At 34.6% G+C, this 21,254-nt stretch overlaps 1 protein-coding gene across 1 annotated transcript in view; it reads left to right on the top strand.

The window, feature by feature from the left end:
• Nucleotides 1-6,610: 6,610 nt before the first annotated feature.
• ptc (protein patched) overlaps nucleotides 6,611-21,254 on the top strand; it is a 52,386-nt gene continuing 37,742 nt past the window's right edge. The window contains exon 1 of the mRNA XM_011063531.2: nucleotides 6,611-8,559. Coding sequence (XP_011061833.1) covers nucleotides 8,368-8,559 — 192 coding nt within the window. The 5' untranslated portion in view covers nucleotides 6,611-8,367. The remainder of the gene's footprint in view (nucleotides 8,560-21,254) is intronic.

Below are 21,254 nucleotides of genomic sequence, written 5' to 3'. Positions count from 1 at the left end.
TTTGTACACAACAATCAGCGGCTCAGCAAAATAAACTTGCTACGTTCGTACGAATTTCTTACTACAAAACATGAAAGTAGAAAAAATAAAGAAATACACTAATACCTTTTTTCCTGTGTGTCTCGCTTTAAAAAAACAATTACTTTCCGAAGATTCGGCGCGCCATGCTTTAAAGTCGAACGCGGCGCCGCTACAAATCCTTCGGGCCGGATTTACGATTTTAATTCGGGATAGAAAGGGAGAGGGGGAGAGAGAGAGAGAGAGAGAGAGGGAGAGGGAGAGGGAGAGTCACCGAGATGGATCCGCACCATGTATCCTGACCATATTGCTTTTCATTATGGCCCGCGGTGTGCCTCCGGACCACCGACGTCGTTGCAATTAGTAAGTCGGATATCTTCCTCTCCAACTCTTTCCCTCTCTCTTTCTCTCTCTGTCTGTCTATCTTTCTTATTCAACCTATTCCTCTCTCTGTTTCTCTCTTTCCTTCTATTCCTTCACTTCTTTTTTCTTTTCTATTTTCACCAAATAGAGAGGTAGTTTTCGGATAATTCTAAAGATTAAACTGGACAGACTTAATAGAGAGTCCTGAGAAAAGAGTACTCATTACATTTTTTTTTACAGAGATTGGTCTATTAAATCTCAAGCATGCCATGTCTTAAATAAGGGAAAATTCAAGAATATTCTTATATCAATATTTTTCTTTGACAACACACGATATATCAATGTTTAAATATTTAAGTTATTAGTAAGTGATTATTACAATTGATAAATTATTTCCGTTTTTAACAACATTTTTTAAATATCATCTGTATAACGCGAACAATATTAGTAATACGCTGTTGAAATAATGTCCTTAATGTCGACCTTGATATTTGCTTAAATTAAATTAGAGCACGAGATTTAAAAGGGATCCGGTTAATTGACATTGATAAAACCGATATTTAAGTCTTTTTATATACTGATTGCACGCAGCATTTATATTATATAATTATATAAATACACGTTTCAGAAAGTATGTCTTGAAAGCAAGTTAAAACAATCAAGTACATACAAATAATTAAATCATCATTATCGATCTTAAAAAAACATTATCAAATTATTTAATCCCAACACATTCCAATTATTTTGAATAAAATTGTCGAATTAGTTTTATTATAATTGATCCGAACAATCAAAGTGAACATTAATGTTATTCACCTGTCATAATGGATGCGTTTTCTTTTTTTTTCTTTTTTTTCTTTTGATTATCCATTGACCTAGTTTAAATAAATTTATTAAATGTTCATATTCTTTGTTTGTTTATTCTTTTATTTATAATATTTCTTTAGATATATACGATGTATTTACCTTACATTTAATCATTATACTAATTGTTTTTCGTTGTATTATATTGGCTGAAAAATATGTTTCAACTGCGAGTTGAAACTGTTTCTAAATGTTATTCTTATTGATTACATCATTTTAAAACAAAGATTATAATTCGATACAAAAAGGAATCGGCTTGTATTTATGAAATAATCTATAATAGAACTAATAAAAACGAATAAAATTAAGATATACATTAACAAATAATTTATTATGACAAGAATATTCGAAGAGACAGGGCGTTTCGTCTTACTTAGTCTTCCACACCCGTCAAATACATAATATTAATAAATACCTAAGGTCAACAGCATTGTTAGGTGAATATAAAATATAAAAAAGAAGTTATACTAAAATCAACGCTATCAACCAACATTATAATTATTTTTCACTTACACCTTTTTTATTCGTGTTGGCCCTTTTAATCTTGTATTGTTACTCTGCAAAAAACGAGCCTTGAATTTATATTCACTCTCCTCCTTTCTTTTCTCGACGGGCTTTGAAAAGCGCGAGAATTACGAGGTCGTCCTCGCACGATTTTTAGGTCCGTTTCACATTCATAATGTTCGTGAGCATTATTTGTCCTTATTTAACATTTATAAATAACAAGAAGAATGAAATGATTTCAAGAGCGCTGTGAACGTAAATCGGACTGCAACCAGCGCAGCCTTAAGTCCATTTTGCAATAGTCACAAATGATTGTAATTGTAAACCACATTCTACAATTGCATAAGTGTAGTTATAAATGGTTGTAGTTGTAAAAATTGACCAATCACAGTCGAATATTCTTCTCATATTCGATTATGATTAGTCAATTTTTACAAATAATATTCGACTGTATGATTGTTATCAATTGTTACAACTTAGATAATTATTTATTATGCTTACGCAATTAGATAAAGGATATTCATAATCGATTCTTATATTTGAGACCACTTATGCAATTGTAAAATGGGCTTTATGCTTTCATGCATAGGGCAGTATCTTTGAAAAATATTGCATTCAAAAATTTAAAACACACACACATACACACTGAAAAAGAAAGTGTTTCATTTTAAGATATTAAATGTTTTGTTCTTGTCTCCATTTTTTATACTTAAAGATGTTTTAGTTTTAAACTTTTTCAACAAACAACACACTACCTGTCCAAATTGAAAACACTATGTATTTTAAATCCAAGCACATGGTGTTTTGTTTAGAAAAAATTTAAAAGTAAAACATCTTAAGTATTTAAGAAATGGAGACAAGAACCAAGTATCATAATCTCTTAAAATTAAACACTTCTTTTTTTTTTACTATCATAGATTTTCCCTAGTATTTTCGTATGTGATATTTTTCAAGAATAAAGCCCCTGGGCTTATGCAACGCGACGTGCATCGACGACGACCAGAAGACAGTTCCACAGGCGGTCAGAATGCGCGCGCGAGCTGACTCAACTACGCTATCTCGCTCCCGCACTTATTAAGCCGATACACCGGGCGTCGGCGAAGATCAAAGCTCGTCTCCTACGGAGGACCGCTTAATACCGGGTGGCGAGTTAAGAGTGTCATAAAAATTATTAACGGTTCCTCAGCGCGCGCGTTCCCTTATCGCCGATCGACGGCGCGATCGCGGGGTGCGTCCGTCAAAGGAAACAATACGCAAAGATCTCTCCTTCGTCTCCCTCACCCTCCACTCTCTTTCTCTTCCCTTTTTTGTCGGGCATGTAGAGCATTTTGTACTTTTTTTTTTTTATTAAGACTCTTGCAGCCGCGCGTGAATGAAATCTTTCGATACGAAAAGACATCAATGCAAGAAACGCGGATTTTAAGAATTTTTTGTTTCCGTTAAAATATATGTAAGCTGTGCGTGAGAAAATAGGAATAATTGCAAAATAAACATTCTAAACGCAGCAAATTTTGCATGGAGTGTGTGTGTATACTTGTGTAAGTATGTGACTCTTTTAAAAGTACGTACAGTTTTTTAGTATTATTTATTATATATTAAAATATTATTTCGTAATACACATTAAGTTTCCTTTTGCCCGACCTGATTCATATGCACAGGCAAGCACATGGAGAACGGTTGCGCGACGCCTAATGAAGTCACGTCGTTATGCAGATATTATGACGACAGTTTAATACGTTAATCACGACGCGCGACTTAATGAGCGGCATCGAAAACAGCCGGCCTTTACTCCCACGTACTTATATATTATATATTGAAGAAAACGTACTTATATATTGAAGAAAATATCGTATATACAGATATCCCTGATGTGCTGAAGAAAAAAATTTTTTTCAATTATAGTCTCGAGCAACTTGGAGCTCCAAAAAGAAAAATTAGAAAAGATCCTTGAAAATACGAAATCTAGAAGGCTTAAAATTTCTTTAAGCCTTAATAATATATTATTAAAAATGACTAAATTATCAATAATAAATTATTAGAATCCGTTAGACTGATGTTGAAGAACGTAATTAAAAAGGTCTGATTGTGAGTTCAATCTTGGAGCTTAATAATATTTCAACGTGGATTTATATTCGTATCCAGTTCTGTAAACTGCGTGTCAGTATCATAAATCCCTGGCTGAGGTGATATTTATCATGATAGATTCTTTATAATGTTTTAATGAGTTCATTATCATTAATATCATTAAATCGCTTGTCGATTTAATTTGTAATATTACTATTTCAGTTTCAGTTTAAAATTCAAAACTGAAAATTAAATCAATGAGCAGTTTACAAGACTGGATATGTATATAAATTAACATTAAAATATCAAGCACTAAGATCTAATTCAAGTCGAAAAGGCATACACTCTCATAGTTATGAATAAATTATATTTTGTTTTTCATTTCTCGCAAATTATATTTGTTTCTATGCGTTGCAATTAATTTATTAAACCATATATGTATAAATTGATTCAAATTTTGTCAAAGCAAATGATATGAAATTAAATAAAGGCAATTGCAGCTTTTTTTAGGCAAACACAGAAGTATTTAATTATCTGCAATTTGTAAATATAACAATTAAGAAATAAAGTTGTTAGAAATGTTGTGAATTAAAATCGATAAATAATTTAACGCACATTTTTTTCGATAAAATTCTGCCGATCGGTAGCGTTTCTAAGACGAAAACCAATATATGCGATATTATAGCAGTGTATCGCTAAAAGTAGTCTTTCAGCTTGCAATTCCGTTCATCTCACATAAAGATCGCGTACGACATCATTCGAACTGAGAATTCGACGACCACATTCAGCGGTGAATGTGGGTTATGAATATTAATTCGAGTCCTCAGTGGTGCTCCCCCCCTCCCCACACACGCACACACACATGGCATTGGCTCCTTGGTGATTCTTTCAGATTCTCTCTCTTCAAATGAGCATGCAGGTAAACAAACAAATGCACGGCACGTGCATAAACGGAGCGAAGAACAACGTGGATGGCGGAATGCGTGAAACGACAGGGAAAGAAAGATCGACAACAGTGGTGCCTAAAAGAGATTTTACGGACCAAACATTCTGACGTTTATTGCAAACTGGCTTTAATAAGATATATTGGCAAAAAATCGTCCATTGATCGATAGTTGGTCATTTTTTGCCTCTTAAGTCTCAATAAGACATTCTATTACTTTATGACAAGCAAGGACATTTCTTTGGAAGCAGTCAGAATGTGTATTATACCTGTTTTATTTGTATTAAAAAAAAAATTAACATATTCTTTATTTAGTACATCTTTGTCTCGTTTGTATATAAATAGAAAATTACGAAGAAACATAAAGCAGAAATTTTCGTTCACTTCCTTTAACGTTTTATCATGTAGAGACCACCCAATCGGCATATCGGCAATAAATTAAAAGTAACATAACATCAATATTATAATTTTGTATTCAACAATATAGATGTATTTTCTAAAACTTTTAGAATGAATCCCACTCTGAAGAATGAAATATCACTCTTAAAGACTAAAAATTGAGCTGCTCTTTTTGGCTCAATTTTCACTCTTTAAAATGAGATTCTAAAGAATTTAGAGAGTAATGTAATACATGGTATTACATAACAGTTGGATTGTTAAGTGCAAAATTATAACATTGCTGTTATGTCACTTTTAATTGGTGTCAACTGGAAATACAATACTGGAGCAAGAAAATGTTGCGAAGGAGAGACGTCTCGACTTGTTAATCACTCCCGGAGTATTTATTTCTAGTTCAAGCCGTATAGAAATCTTAGTCTTTGCATATACAGACCGTTGTAATCGAAGATAGGTCGAGACGGACGCCAAACCCTGTCAAAAATGTTATTTTTTAATTATCTGCAAAATCACTTCTCGCTTGTACTCGTCTAAATAAATAAGAAGTTCCGTCATCTCGTTAAAATTAGAGGCTGCGCAAAACGAAAAAAATTGAACGATTTTTTAGTTCAATCTGTAAATTCTAGATCACAATCTGCAAATTCTGAGACGCCCATAGATCGATTTTCTGCGTGTTATGATATTTAAAAGAGCGCTCTCAAAGAATATCGATTTACTATTTCGGACAAAAAGATTTTCTAATAAAGATTTAATCAATAATAGCCTTGAGGACACGCCTCTCATTCTGCGAATTGAAATTACGTGAGTATGTGTGTTTGGATATTTTCTTAAACTTGAAACTTTGGGAAAAAATTCAGGTTTCATCTACCTAGGCACCACTGCGCGCCGTGGCGCAGCTGTGTGCACCGTCGTGTGTGTCGCGCGTCTCGGTGTGGGTAATGTTTTTGCTCCAGGGAAAATGGGAACGCGTGTGTGGTCTAGAGTCGACTCCCCTCGCTAGTCCCCGAGTATCCTAGCAACGTGAAACGCCAAGGCGCCTCCACCAATCGTCTCCAAGTCTCTGGTGCTTCGGCCCTTTTCGGCTCCGCTCGGCTCTGACGTCACTTTTACGCGCAGTAGCGCATCGAGCGTCCGTTTAGGATCCAGCTATCCGATCGATCAATCGAACATAACCGTGATATGTTAACTAATAGAATACAATAACGAATTTTTTTATTTATTGATTCGAATTTGATTATTAGCCAATCGATACGAAAGTCGATATACTTATCCACATTTTTGCATAATTTTTGCTTTAAGTCTCACTTACAATTAATTAGTTTAACTTTTTCTGTATTTTCATAAAGACAGATATATCTCAATATTTTTCAATTATCGTCATTTAAATTTTATATAATAATATTAGATAATTAGACAAATCGAAAAAAAATATAGATAGTGAATTATCGTATAATTCTAAATATCGCAGCTTTTTAATAATTTCATATACAATTGTTCTATCAACAAACATTTATGCCATCTACTCAGAAAAAAAAATAAGTGCATAATATAGCGAGTATATAATATGAAAACCCGTAATAAACCATAATTATAAATAAAAAAGATTATAACTATCATATTTGATTTTGAGTTTCACAGAAGATAAACAATTACAAGTGGAGAACGATAAGGATAAATCAAAAAGAAAGAATTATTTTCAGTCAAAGCAGATCTTGATAACAGCCTAATAACATAGCTTTAAGTTTAAAAAATTGATCAATCATAATCGATTATTCTTCCCTCATTCGACAGTGGTCAATTTTTTAGATAATGGCTTATTGTATAAAGCCCATGAAAAAATGAGCGTTGAGCGTCAACAGGAAATTGTAGAGTTGTATCCTAAATACGTAATCGGAGCGGACAAAATGATTTAGGCAGCGCGAGCGATATGGATAACGGGGGGCCCTTTGCGGACGGTACGCGGGGCCCGCGGCTACGCACGAGCCTGAATGTTTGCGCACCCGAGCCGGAGCGCTGAGCAGAAGAGGGGGGGAAGCCGTCAACTATGGCTGGCGCGGCAGGCAGGCCACGAAAGAAATGTGGCAGCGGGTTTCGCTTAGTACCGACTTAGACTGCTCTAAGTGGCGGTCGTGTGAACGCCGGTGTCCGTCGTCGCACTTTCACGCCGGAGCACGTATCATCAGGACGCATCAGAGGCCCGCGCAGAGGGCCCGTCATACTCTGCGAACGCGACAACAACAGTGGCAACGACGACGCAGACGCCGATGCCGACGCCGACGACGCCGACGACGACGGTGGCGATACTCAGTGCCCTCAGTGGTGACAGTGTGACACAACGCGACGGGCCGGGCCCGGAGCGAAGGGCCTTAATCGAAATACCGTGGATTGTACATACTCGGCGCGGTGACACGTGATCTTTTACATGCGATTGAACGTAAGGAGGAAAGAAAAAAAAATAAACAATCGCGTCGCGCGATATATCACATATACCACATATATTTTTCCCTTTAACGTGCGCGCGCGCGCTTTCGCCTCTTGCGCCCTCGTCGGGCGTTCCTCGAGCTCCTTGTAAGCGAGAGGCAGCGAGAAGAGATCTGAGAGATAGAGAGCGACAGAGAAAGACGTATTTACGTACCGCGGGTAACCTAAAAACCGATCTCGGTCCGGCGCGGCGTATAGCGCCTTAGCGCCGAACGCGATACATCGGCAGGACGCGCGCGCATGCGCGCCACTGTTCGCCGTCCTCGTGCGCGAATTTTGAGCGTGGCTCACGGGGGAGGGGGGGTCACGTGTTATCGTTCCGTTCCGGGGAAATCGCCAGGCAGTGTCAGTGAAGAAGTGCTCCTGAAAAGGTGTTGCGATTTTTTTCGGGCAGTGGAGAGTGTGCGAGAATACGCGTTTTCGCGCGTCGATTCGTTACGTCCTCGTGCGCGAATTTCGAGGGTTCCCTTCGGGAAGGGTACCGTTGGTTTAGAGAAGACAAGATCGCCCGATTCCCCTCCTCCAACAAAATTAACAAAAAGGACCGATATATTGAAACGTCAAGTTGTTACCTCGAGGGTGGTCGGGATTTTTAGTGAACCGCCACGAGAGATCGATGAGAAATTAAAAAGATTCCCTCTCGATCGAAAGAGTTGGAAGGTGAAAGAAAGAAAGAAAGACGAGCGAGTTCGGAAAGTTGTAATCGCGCGTGGCGGGCGAATGCATGACAGATCATGGTTTCCGTGTCCGGACCCATATCCACGGGGATCCTAGCGGGACGCCTTTCTGGATCGCGGCAGAATGGTGACGCGGAGGGCGAGAAGGACCTCAAGGTAGCGGAACGCACCAGAATCCGGCACGAATCTGATCTTTACGTCAGGCCCAGCTGGACGGACGCCGCGATAGCGTTGGATCAGCTCGAGAAGGTGAGAACTCGTACTATTATCCCTGTTCAATCGTCTTCCTCCTGTCTATTTCTACCAATGTCGTAATGAGATTTACGTCAATCTCGGAGTTTAACTCATTTTTTGTCTCTTTCTAATTCTTAGGCTCAGTTTCACAACTCGCGGTTAACCCTTAATCGAGGTTCAACTTATTTCTCGTCTCTTTCCAATTCTAACATTAGAAAGAGATGAGGAATAAGTTAAACTTCGATTAAGAGTTAACTATGAGTTGTGAAACTGGGCCTTAGAAAGAAATAAATCTTGATTACAGTTAATCCTTAGTGTACACGATGATTTTCCAGTCGTTTAGTAAGTACTGCACATGATGGGTCATTCGTGTCTCTAATTAATTTTTATTATTTTAATAAATACACAAAAATTATCAAGTAATTCTGAAAAACATTGTTAAAATTTTCTGTTGAATTTTTAATATATTTCCGTGTTAATTTAATGAATTCGTTATTTAAATAGTTTGTGTTAAAATAGTTTGTGTTAAAGTGATATTCAACAATTTCTTGTTGAAAGATTTACATGCTCCATTTGTCGTTTATTTAGCATAATAATACGATAAATTGTTTTTTTTTTTAAGTTCGAGAAAAGTTTGTAGAAACGTACGTTGAAAATTGAAAATACAATCCGGAGAAAATTTGCGTAATTATTATCCGAAATCGATATATTAAATTATATAAAGCTAACATCTGACAATCTGTATTAAAAGAATGAAGAAATACTTGAAATAGTATGTAACATTCGTTGAATCAAATATTTCTTGCATTTAAATCGCCTCAGTTAATTCAACGATATCATTCGAAATTAAAAATTCGAAAAAAAAAAATGCGTTTGTGAAATGAAACCGGAACAAACTTTATCCAATTAGCAACAAATTGGCGAGTAATTTGATAAGAAGATTCGAAATCGTAGATATTCAGGAAGCAGTAAGAAAAATCCAACTTGAAAGTCGATTGCCGCTTATCTCCGACATTATTTACGCATGAAACACTACGTATTTATGTTCCTTAATATAGATACCAAGCATGGTTAATTAAGACGTTGAAATAATTTTTCCAATACGCCATGAAATACGCTATGAATATCGCTATCGATTTTTATTACGCCAAATAGGTAGACATAGATAATAGTTCGATACGGCATCGCGTGGCCCTTTGGTATGTGGAGATAATCGCGTTAACTCAATGCAAATTATATTAACCGTTGGCGATAACGGCGCCGTTATTTCCTACTGGGCGTCGCGTTATCTTCGATCGGCGATTAACGAGGCGCACTTTGACGATCGAAAATGCGTTTTAACGGCGGTTAGCGCTACTCGACTCTTATCGCCGTCGTCGGTGAAGCTGCCTCGAGAGCGGTATTATCGATGCCTCTACAGTCCGTTGCCACTGCCATAAAATGATACTCCTTGAAAGAGCAACGAATCTCTCCGTCTCTTCATTCCGTTCGTCGTGCCTTAAATCGTTTAATTATGTCATGAGGAAGTTTATACTGGGTGGTCCATTGCGGCTTAATCGGAAAAATTGAGTAGAAATGATTCGACACGAAAGAAAATTTTTTTAACTCGCAGTTTTCCTTTTTTAAATCGATGAAGATATTAAAGAAGAAACTTGTGAAAGCTAAGCTATTTATTTAGGATCACCTTTCCGACTCATGAATTGTCTATTTACAAAATGACTTTGCATTCCTATTATACACGTGCATATCCATTGCATGTCAAGTTTCTAAGGGACTAAGCTGTAGTGCAATGATTGATGAATGGAATTTCCATATTTGAAAATTTTGAAAGAGAAATTTTAAATGTTTTTCCTTTTGATGAAAATGGTGTTAAAGTAAAAGTTGTAAAAAAATAAGCTGTTTATTTAGGATCACCTTTCTGTCTTTTTCAATGTATAATAATTCTGTTTGAAAGTATCTTTTCCATTAAACAATACAAAAAGATAAATATAGTAGGCTAATAAGAGTCAGCAATGATAAACGGCGCAATTATTTAGTGAACAATCAATAATCAGATATTGGAGTGATGTCTTCTTTATTTTATACAAAAAGAAAACATTAATCCAATATCTGATTATTGATTGTTCACTAAATAATTTATCGTTGCTGACTCTCATTAGCCTACTATATTGATCTTTTTTTGTATTGTTTAAAGTTTGAAAGTCCTAATATAATTATTGTTATTATCTTTTTCATTGTCACTGATTTATGAATTGTTTATTTCTAAAAATTGTTTATCTTCGCATTAATACCCATTCACGCACAATTTACCCGCAAACAGGTCAAGTCTCTCCGGAGCTACGCGATTAACTGACGAGCTGTGAACTTTTCACATACGCGGGTGGTCTCGAGACATGTTTTTTGAAAGTACCGGATCGAAGGATCGATTTCCTGCCGAGGTCTGGCGGGATCCACGTCATCCCTGGCATTTCTTCTGTAACTAGTGAGATCTCTTGGGACCTGTCGCACACGAAACCGGGAGATCGGACCTTCGAGATCCTTCTCGCGGACGAAAATGTGCGTACGGTATCGCAATGCCTTTCGAGGATGCCTGTTTCGATCCGGAACGATCACGCGTTAATATCGATTCGCTTTCCTTCATCGATCGGGCCCCGAGAGCTTCCATCAAAATTGCTGCACGATCTCGTGCGACCGTTATCTCATTTTTCGTAAACTCTGATACCTCTCGTTTATGAGGGAATATCGTCCCGGCGAACTGACAGAAAAATTAAATTTTGTATTACAATTATCGTTACAGAGCTGCCACAAAACTGGAAATCGGGGAAATTAGAGAAATGTCAGGGAAATTAAAGAAAGTTGGAAATGGAATTTTAGGACGAGGAGTTTGTAAAAACTCTGCATTATTGTCTGTTTATCCTATTTTTATAGGTTGTACACACTGAATCTCTGGTATTTTGAAATAATGGAAAATAAAAATTTCCAAACTTTCACATGTTAACAAACTTCTCTTGATGGAGTAAATAAGGTCTGTTCGCATTGCCTGCATTTTTTACATTCAGTATCTTTGCTTTCTTTCTTTTCAATGCTCGAATGTTTATTTGTCCCGGTTTAAGTGCAAAAATTTGTGATAATTTCAAGTAACAAACCTAATATGTTCTTAATACATATTCCCTGGAAGAAGCAATCCAAGTGATTTCCAAGTGTTTGATTACATGTGGTAATTTTTTGTAAGAACTTTTTTTAGTTGACCTTTAAAATCATCAGAAATATGTACTCTCTAGAAACTCTCTTAGACTGAATTGTTATTTTGAAGAATGAAGTCCCATTCTTAAAGATTGAAAATTGAGCTACTTTCTTTCAAGACTGGCATAATTTTCACTTCAAAGAATTTAGAGAGTATCATGTGTTCATTTTTTATTTCTCATTATTGCAAAACATCGAAGATTTATCGTGCACATCCTGTGTTTTGATAGAAATCGCGTTTCTAAAATGCGATGGAATTATAGACAGCAGATTCTTACGATTTTTATGTTCGTTTTACAAGATCGCTGAATGTTTTACTTGCAATAATATCTTCAATTTCTGTCTGTCCGCGTCATGTTTAAATTATATCCGTTTACTGTGACGAAAGGATGTTACATTAAATCCACGTTGGTGCTATTTTCAATTGCGTTCGACGTATCCCGGCCGATGGTCCGAGAAACGCGTACCTATAATAAGAGGCGAAGCGAGTAGCAAGCCTCGCGAACTTTTTGCTCGTGATAGTCGCGCTGGGTGGTCGCACGAGCGATTTCCACATCGCGGATGTACCGGGTCGTCTCGTTGAAATCTCATATTTTTGCTCGTAACTTCGTCGAAACTAATTTTAGCGATATTGGATCGTAATTTTCGGTAACAATGATATTCTACAAAATTTCTGATACTTATACGTTACTATGGCAACGTTAAGTAAAAATTGTTGGTTTGTTTTATTTATGTTTTGTTTTATTGAAATCAAGGAATGCAATATCTTGCGAGTAAACATCGATCGAAATGTTAATTAAGATATCGTCTAATTGTAAGCAAAAACTGATACACTGTTTAATATTCCATTCAAATTAATACAAATTAATTCGAGTTAAATTTACAATTTTTTCATTGATAATATCGGCTACTAAAATCTAAGCCAATACGAGTATTAAAGCTAAAATCATTTTCCGATATGCAATTCTAAACTTTAATCAACAGCGTGTTTTTCGAATTTTCGCAATTTCACACTGAGAAAAAGATACTTAAAAGTTTACTTGTGAGAAATATATTTATTTCACTGAAGTAAATTTTTATTTATTAAATACGGCGACATAAAATTTTATTCCTGACAAATAAGCCATCTGTTTTGTTTTCTTATAATTACTGAAATATATTTCATCGAAATGTATATACAGTGACTCGCATTAATATTCGGACATCATAATAATAGAGAATTTATTATTTTTGAAATATAGTTTTTATAGGATTAAGAAATTTACGATTTTTTAACCATTGGAAATGCTCATTATAAATGTAAAAAAACATATTTAATTTTTAATTTTCTTTATCTAACTAATGTAGTTTTCAATGTAAAAAATATTAAATAACTTAATCCTTAATTTTAGAATCGCAAAAATATTCGGACACTCAATATATTTTATATTTACTGACCCTCGGAAATCAAGTTAGTTTATTCTTTATTTGTTTACCGTGAAGTAAGTCATACAAAACATGTTGAATTGAGTTAACCTAATTTCCCCACACAAATTAACAATGAAAATGGGACGTAAAAATAGTTGATTTGATAAACGCCAACTTGTTATTTTTCATTATAAAAAAGGCAAATCATATCAAGAAATCGGTAAATTAATAAATTTAGTAAGTGAGTAAGAATACGGTAGCAGATATTATAAAAAGACATGTTCGTGAAGATCGCATTGAATCAATACTTCAGAAAGGATGTCCAAAATTATTTGACTCACGGGATAAACGTAAAATTATTAGGAAAATAAAAATAAATCCTGGATTAAGTGCTATAAAATTGACCTCAGAATTATACGAAGAGAATAGTAAGAAGTACATCCTGATACAGTTCGTCGAGCATTAAAAGAAAGTGGTTACAATGGTAGAGTTGTTCGTAAAAAGTCGTTCATAAATGAAGCGGATCAGAAGAAAAGATTAATTTTCGTCAAGGGATTATTTCTAAAGAACAAATATGGTGGAATGATGTAATATTCGCTGATGAGAGCAAATTTAACATTTTTGAATCTGACGGACGGAAAATGATGTGACGAAAAGCAAACGAAGAATTTAAACTGAAAAATTTGAAGCCAACTAGAAGTTTAATAGTTTGGGGTTGTAAAGGAATGAGTGAATTAGTTAGTTTTCATTGACAGAATTTTAAATAAATATTTAAGTATTCTAAAAAACAATTTAATAAAAAATGCTAATAATATGAATATACGAGATAGTTTCAAATTTTATTAAGACAATGATTCAAAACATAAATCACGAATAGTGCAAGAATATTTATTATACAACTGTTCAAAAGTATTACATCCTCCATCACAGTCACTAGATTTAAATCTCATAGTATATTTATGGAATTTATTAAATCGTAACATTTGGATTATGCCTACAAGATCAAAAGAAGAACTAAAATTATGATTAAAAAAGATTAGACACGCATTATATCAGATTATTTAATAAAAATTATTTCTAACGTACTTAAACGTTTACAGCATGTTATTAAATAAAAAGGTTATCCAAAACAGTATTAAAATTATTATCATTTCATTTATATATTAGGTGTTGGAATTAATTCGTAGCGTTTTACAAGTGATGGGAAGTACTTTCATTAATGTATTTTTTAATGCTCATGTGAAATAAATAACATTCTTTCATTAAAAACGCTACGAATTAATTCCAACACCTAATATATTTATATTATATCTTGTTTATTATATCTTGTTAAGTGTCCGAATATTTTTGCAATATCAGAATTAAGCAAAATTCTGTCTATAGTTTAATATATTCGAAACTGCATCATATAAATGTAATTATAGAAATAAATCGCAAACAAATTTTTTCGTAGCTCATAAATATCGAAGAAAACGTTATAAATAATTTTTACAACACTTTGCGATACTTTGACATTTTTCTCTCGGTGCATTTATTATCGACCAAAGCGTGATACAAGAGATGGAGAGATTTTTAAGATTCCATGTCGCAGCAATTCGCGCGATTGCACAATCGCGAGAGCGCCGATCACCGGTAGAAAAGAAGTGGTGACAGTCGGCGGGCGATAAAAAGACTAAAATTCGAGGTCGATGCTCCACTTTTCTTCCCGATGAGGCGGCTCGGCCGAAGAAGAGCCTCTTCGTGCTTCGCGTTTATGCCGAATGAGTCAGTGAGTCAGTGGCCCCGGCCTCCACAAGGCAAACGTGCGTACGTGTGCGTGTGCGTGCATGCGTGCGTGCGTGCGTCGTACGTGCGGAGACGCATGCATACGGGCGTGTTTCCTTTTCTTCGTCTTTTTCTCCTCCACAAAGAAGAGAGACTGACTCCTCCGGAAGGATTTATGTGCGGGATGATAATGGAACGTGATGAATTAGTTTCGTCGGTGCCGGGGAGTATTGAAGAGAGCGCGTGCATGTGGAAGCATGGCGTGTTTCGTCGAAAATAATGCCATCAACTCGGTTTTTGACGTTGTCGTTGTGTACTTCGTCTCGTCTCCTTGAGAATCGACTTAATTTAGAGCAATTAGCTCGATAAAGGCACTTCTTTATATCGATAAAATAAATAATATTTTAATGCGGAGGAAGAAATAAGATAAAATTACATATGTTTACTGATTTAATTTTATTAAAGAAATTTTTAATCATAATCTTATGTTTTATTTAATTTATTGCATGTGTAAAAGTGTTGATTAATCTTGAATATTTTTACTAGGACGATTTTAGGCAAAGAATGACTATCAAGGAAAAAGATAAAAAAAAAAAGATTTAATTAATTGAAAACTCCAATATAAGTAAATTGTCTACGAGTCTCCGTGATTGTGTTAATATATTTGTAAGGTAAGATAAGATGTAATTCAAAAATAATTGGAATGTACTTTGCGAATTATATCTTGGCGTAATTATATCTTATAAATATATTATTACCCTTCCTTTCGTCTGCATCGCTGTTTGTCACTAACGTTGTTTGCACTGTGCAGAGTTTTTCATGCCAGTATCAAATTTCTCCTACTAAATAAAATAATTATGAATACAAAACACAAGTATCTAAATTATAGATATTAATAACACAAAATTAATATTTAGAAACAATAAGATATTTGTGAAACTCACTAAATGAGCAAAAAAAAAAAAGAACATTTGATTACTGTAATACTTATTACAATAATTTAAAATAAGTTTGACAGAAGAAGTTTAACTTCTTCTAATCTTTTTTTTCATTTTCCTAGTAATATAAAAGATTTTTTTTATTGCATAATATAATTGCATTCTAGAATTCGCGGAAATGCCTATTCGCGATTCGTTTGTCAATTCGATAATGGAATTTCGCTTTTAACGGAACAATCCAAACGGCGGCGCCGAACGCACTGATCAAAATTGATTTATTCTCATTGAGAATGCAACTCGATCGCGTCGGATCAACCTTGGCCTTGCATCGCACGCAACAAGCATGTGTACATACATGCGCGTGTGTACATACATGTGCTCGCCGGCGTAGCCCGAATGTTTACAGAATACGTGGATCCGTTATCATCACTGCGTCACACATACGAGCTCGCGCGCCGGAGTTCATTTACTCCAATTTGTTTACGTTCACGAGGAACGATTCAACCACGGGGTACTGGCCTCGACCTGCTGATGTTCGTATATCTCGGTGTTCGTATATATTTCATGTATGCGGGACGATTTGCTATGGGTATCAATTGTTGTATTGATGAACGGAAAATGTTTATCGAAATGTTACCGTTTGTATATTACGATTTTAAATATTAAACTATGATTGCAGTAGTAGATCACATTTTTCAGGAAATCTCTTATTTATCTTTCTCTTTTAAGAGAAAGAAAATGAAGAGATTTTCTGAAAATTGTCTATTACTATATTTTTTTATTGTGTCTATAAAATGGGATATTTTTATGAATATTTGTTTAATAAATATATATATATATTTCTTTTTAAAATATCATACTCAACGTAAAAAATCATTGAATTGATAATACTATATATCTCATTTTTCTTTATAAATTTTATCACTCTCTAGAATCTTAGGAGTGGAATTTAATTCTAAAGAATGAAATCTCTCATTTATACGAGCCACTCTGTTTCAACTCAATTGGTATTCTTTATTATTTTTTAGAATTAAACTCAAAGAATTTCGAAAGTAGGAAATTAGAAAATTATTTTTAGAATGCAGGAATAAAAATTATTTTTGCAATTTAAATTTGCAATAATTATGGGAGATACATTTTTCTATGTCGAATTAATATTCAAAAGTAAATTTTTATTAGGATAAAAAAACAACTTTACCTATAATAAAATTCGTAATAAAATTTCAAGAATGGAATATACTTATCGTTAATGATCTAACAGGATCGGTTCGGAGATTCCGACGATTTCCAATGTCGTCGATCGAGCGCGACGTTTACGACGGAAATCTATCGACCGGCTCCCAGCACGCATCGCTCGTTGCCACCGCTGATCCGAGACGATCGCCCGTAAAGATCACGATCGAAGATAAATGCTGAATTCCAGCGGCACGAAATAGCGTATGGGCGCACTATTCCGTAATCTGTGTCTTAATTTCTAGCAGCTGAAAGCGGTCGTCTTCGGTGCGGCTCCACAATACCGGGTATTCACGCACGCGCATATGTGTGAGAGTGAGATTAAAGGGCGCCGACACTACGTGTGAGAGACTTCCAACACTAATAATACCTACGAGAGGGTGGAGACGTGCGGCGCGCATACCGCCTCGAAGGCGACCCATGAAAACTCGTGTACAGGGTGTCTCAGAATGTCCTATCGAACACGATTCAACCGGAAGACGAATTAGCTAGATTTTCTTTTTAATATCGTAGATGCGCATACGCCTTTGAAAACGAGTCTACTTTTCCTGAATGATGCGGACGTAGCTAATGTATTCCTTTCTGTTTAATTTTTACCTTCAAGATACATTAATTTTTCCAATCAATTATATTGTATTTTTTCTGTGCATCGTTATTTGCTAAGTCGACCTAATTAATATTAATTTTAATAAACTTGAATTAATTTTTTGTTTATTAATAATTAGATAGATTTCATACGAATTAAGTGGACTTTAAGCTTGTATTTTTCACGTATGGCTTATGTATTTTATTTCCTCCGGTTTAAAAGGTTTAATATTGAAAATTGAAGATTTACAATAAATATTTTTCTTCAAATTTTCATTGGACAAGAATTAATCTAGAATTTATCTGAGAGGACACACGGTAGTTGTGAAATGTGCGTACAGGGTGAGTCACGGAACTGGGACAGATGAGGTACCTCTTCCCCCTGGAAGCAATTCAAGGACGGGGAGAGAAGGGAAGGTAAACAGTTTAATTCTACTTTTCCGAGAAGTTTACCTCTCCATAGTCTGACAACTAGGGAATGCGGTTGCATCTCTTCTTTTAAAAACCATATCACATATGTAATCCGTGTTTACCTTAGGATTGCCCAGACGTATGTTATTTGCTTGCTACAAAACCCTTCAACTTATTTATATTTCATTGATTTTTTTATCAAAGTTAATTTTATTATACATTTTATGTAGTAAGAAGACTCGATTCAATTCTATCAACAAATTATATTTGAAAAGATTTATAACTTTTAATAAATATAATCGATAGTTTTGCAAATTAATTAAAAAATTATATCAAATTTAAGATGACCGTATAATGCGCACACAATAACATTGTTTTATTTATGTGATGATAAAATAGTAGTAAAAAAATAATTATACATTGTAAAGAAAATTGCCTATTGTTTGTTTTAATTTTTCAATCTGTCTCGAATATTTCGCACTCTGAATATACAGGGAATATCACGAAGAAATTTTATGTAACATATGATTACGGGAAATTACACGTTAGAATATAGGAGTAACTATCTCATTACATGAATTATGATACACGAAAGATCATCTTCAAACAACACGCTAGACGATTGAAGTTATTAATTTTAATCAGCGTTAATGTTTTTATTTAAAAGAGTTTTATTTTTCTCACCTTCTTTCCTAATGTAAAAAATTTTAACGAAATATTCATAAAATCTATAAAAATATTCGCTATTAAGCAATTAATTCGCTTTAACTTTCCTCGCTGATTTTCTTTTTTTATGGAAATAAAAAACAGATGAAAATTAGTAATCGTGAGTTAAAAATTTTGTGAGTTAAAAATTTTGGCCGAGACGTTTTTTTTGCCGAATTACAATAAAAAAAGATTGAGTAGCAATTATGTAATTTTTTCTTTAAAATGAAAATTTTTTGGTAATACTATTGATTATATTTATAAGTCTTTTTAATTATAATTTATTAACAGAATTAAATCGAGTTTTCTTATTACATAAAGTATATAATAAATGGCAAGAATTTCAATGAAAAATTAATTAAACATAAATAAGTTGGAGAGTTTGGTGTCAAGCAAAAATAATATAGGGGCTTAAGGGCTTAAGGGCGTATCATTTCGATCATTCCGAATAACTTAACCAGCACTATTAAATAATACGAAGAAAACTATTAAATTAATTAATTAATGGAATTATATTTAATGAATCGAAAACAATTAAAAACAATGAACTGTATATCAGAGATATTTTGTTTTAAGTAATGTCGATTAAAGTTAATCCTCCAGTTAATCAGAGTTGACTGAAGTAATCCTGAAGTCCTGAGTAATCCTAAGGTAATGGAGACATCTTTCACTTTTCACCCTAGGGAGTCTAAGGAAGAAGTAAAAAAAAGTTACATGATGATTACCCTGAAGTTGGATTCGTACAGGTGCAAAATGTCAATACGAGCTTTCTCATAAGTTCGACTTTCATCAAACGACAGGAAGTTTTCACGCGTTCTTAACACGAAAAATCTTAAAGACACCGACCGTCACGCTTTTCCTCGAGTTTCATAAGGGACGAGAAGGAGGAGTGTGCGGACATCGATGCGCCTAGGGATCGGTCCGTCCCTTTCATCCTGAAAGGATACACGCTGAAGGATACATGCCCACACGAGCTGGCGTCGTTCGGACGCCTTTCATCTTCCGCCTGTCGTACAATGTCCTATACCTAGCTCCCGTTGTATACATGCATATGCGCGTGTCTAAAGTCCTTAGAATGTTCAAATAGAGCTCTCCTTGCACTCACAATTTGTGTTAAAAGATCGATTCGATTCACGTCCTTTTCTCAGGACACCGACTATTTCTTTAGACAACGTTATTATCACGAAGACCAACGTATCATTGATTTTCTGGAGAAAATTTTTTTTCACCCTTTTAATTTTTGGAAATTTTTTCTATTTTCTTATTAATTTTTATGCAATTCTTCAAGAAGCTTATAGAAAAATATTCAAAGTAAAAGCGAAATCAGAGAACTTATTAATTTCTGTATAAGAAAACATGAATTTATACTCTCACATTCCAGGCCAAAAGTTTGGAAACACTTAATTTTTTAAAATTAACATTTTTTATTACTCGTTAAAATATCCATAATAGTAAAATATCCATTTTAGCAATAATTCTTTTAATTCTTCATATTTAATAATGGCAATAAATGAATTATTGTGTTAAAAAAAAACATGGATATTAAAACAGATAATTGAGTAAAAACTATCAATTTTTAAAAAGTGTTTTCAAACCTTTAACTCGTACGTCTTTAAACATCTTTCACTTAAACATTTTTCACTCGTTAGAATTTTTTTTCAATTTTTTATATCGGGTACTTTAAAATTCTTTGAGGGGGATATCAAAACTATATATTGAAGTATTGAAAATAGAATGATAAAACTTTACAATGGGATTGGTCGCGCCGTCGAAATAAAAGGGGGGAGGAAGAATAGAATACAGAGTACTCGCGATTATCATCTGTCTCGAAAGCTCGTTACTATTTGCAATTCGACCTTTGGATTTCCCTTTCGAATAGACATCGCTGCGGAATTCTTCGGTCGATTAGAGCGCCGGCCGGATCGAGTTTCTTGCGGACACTTTCGAGCCGTACCTACCGCAAGAATCTCTTCTTCGTTTATCCGACATGGCGTACCGCGGTGAGTTACGTGCACGCGCACGCGGAGTATTCTGGAATTCACGGCGCGCGATTGAAAGAAATGAAAACCGAAGAAACACACACGCGAACCTACGACTTACCTACACTTTCGCGAATTGTGCTAATTTTCACTAAGTTGCGATAGGGTTTTTAGCTTTGTAAACTTAGCACCCCCTCAATATTTTTGATAGAAAAAAAAATTAAAATCTTTTTTCATTGCTCCTCATAATATAACAGCTTACACTATTAAATTTATAATGTGAAATTATACTCACTTTGAGTTATTTTTAATCGGTTCAGTATTTAAAAAAAATCATTCCTATAAGTCGCTGCTACCCTAATAAAACAATAAAGTTGAACAATTTAAGGAAATTAAATTTAGCCCAAATTTAGTTTATTATTTATTAAATGTACGTTAATGTACG

Source organism: Acromyrmex echinatior, chromosome 3 (genome assembly GCF_024713525.1).
Source record: "Acromyrmex echinatior isolate Ae372 chromosome 3, ASM2471352v2, whole genome shotgun sequence".
NCBI lineage: Eukaryota > Metazoa > Arthropoda > Insecta > Hymenoptera > Formicidae > Acromyrmex > Acromyrmex echinatior.
Note: the sequence above shows the minus strand (reverse complement) of the source record. Positions and strands in the feature narration are given on the sequence as shown.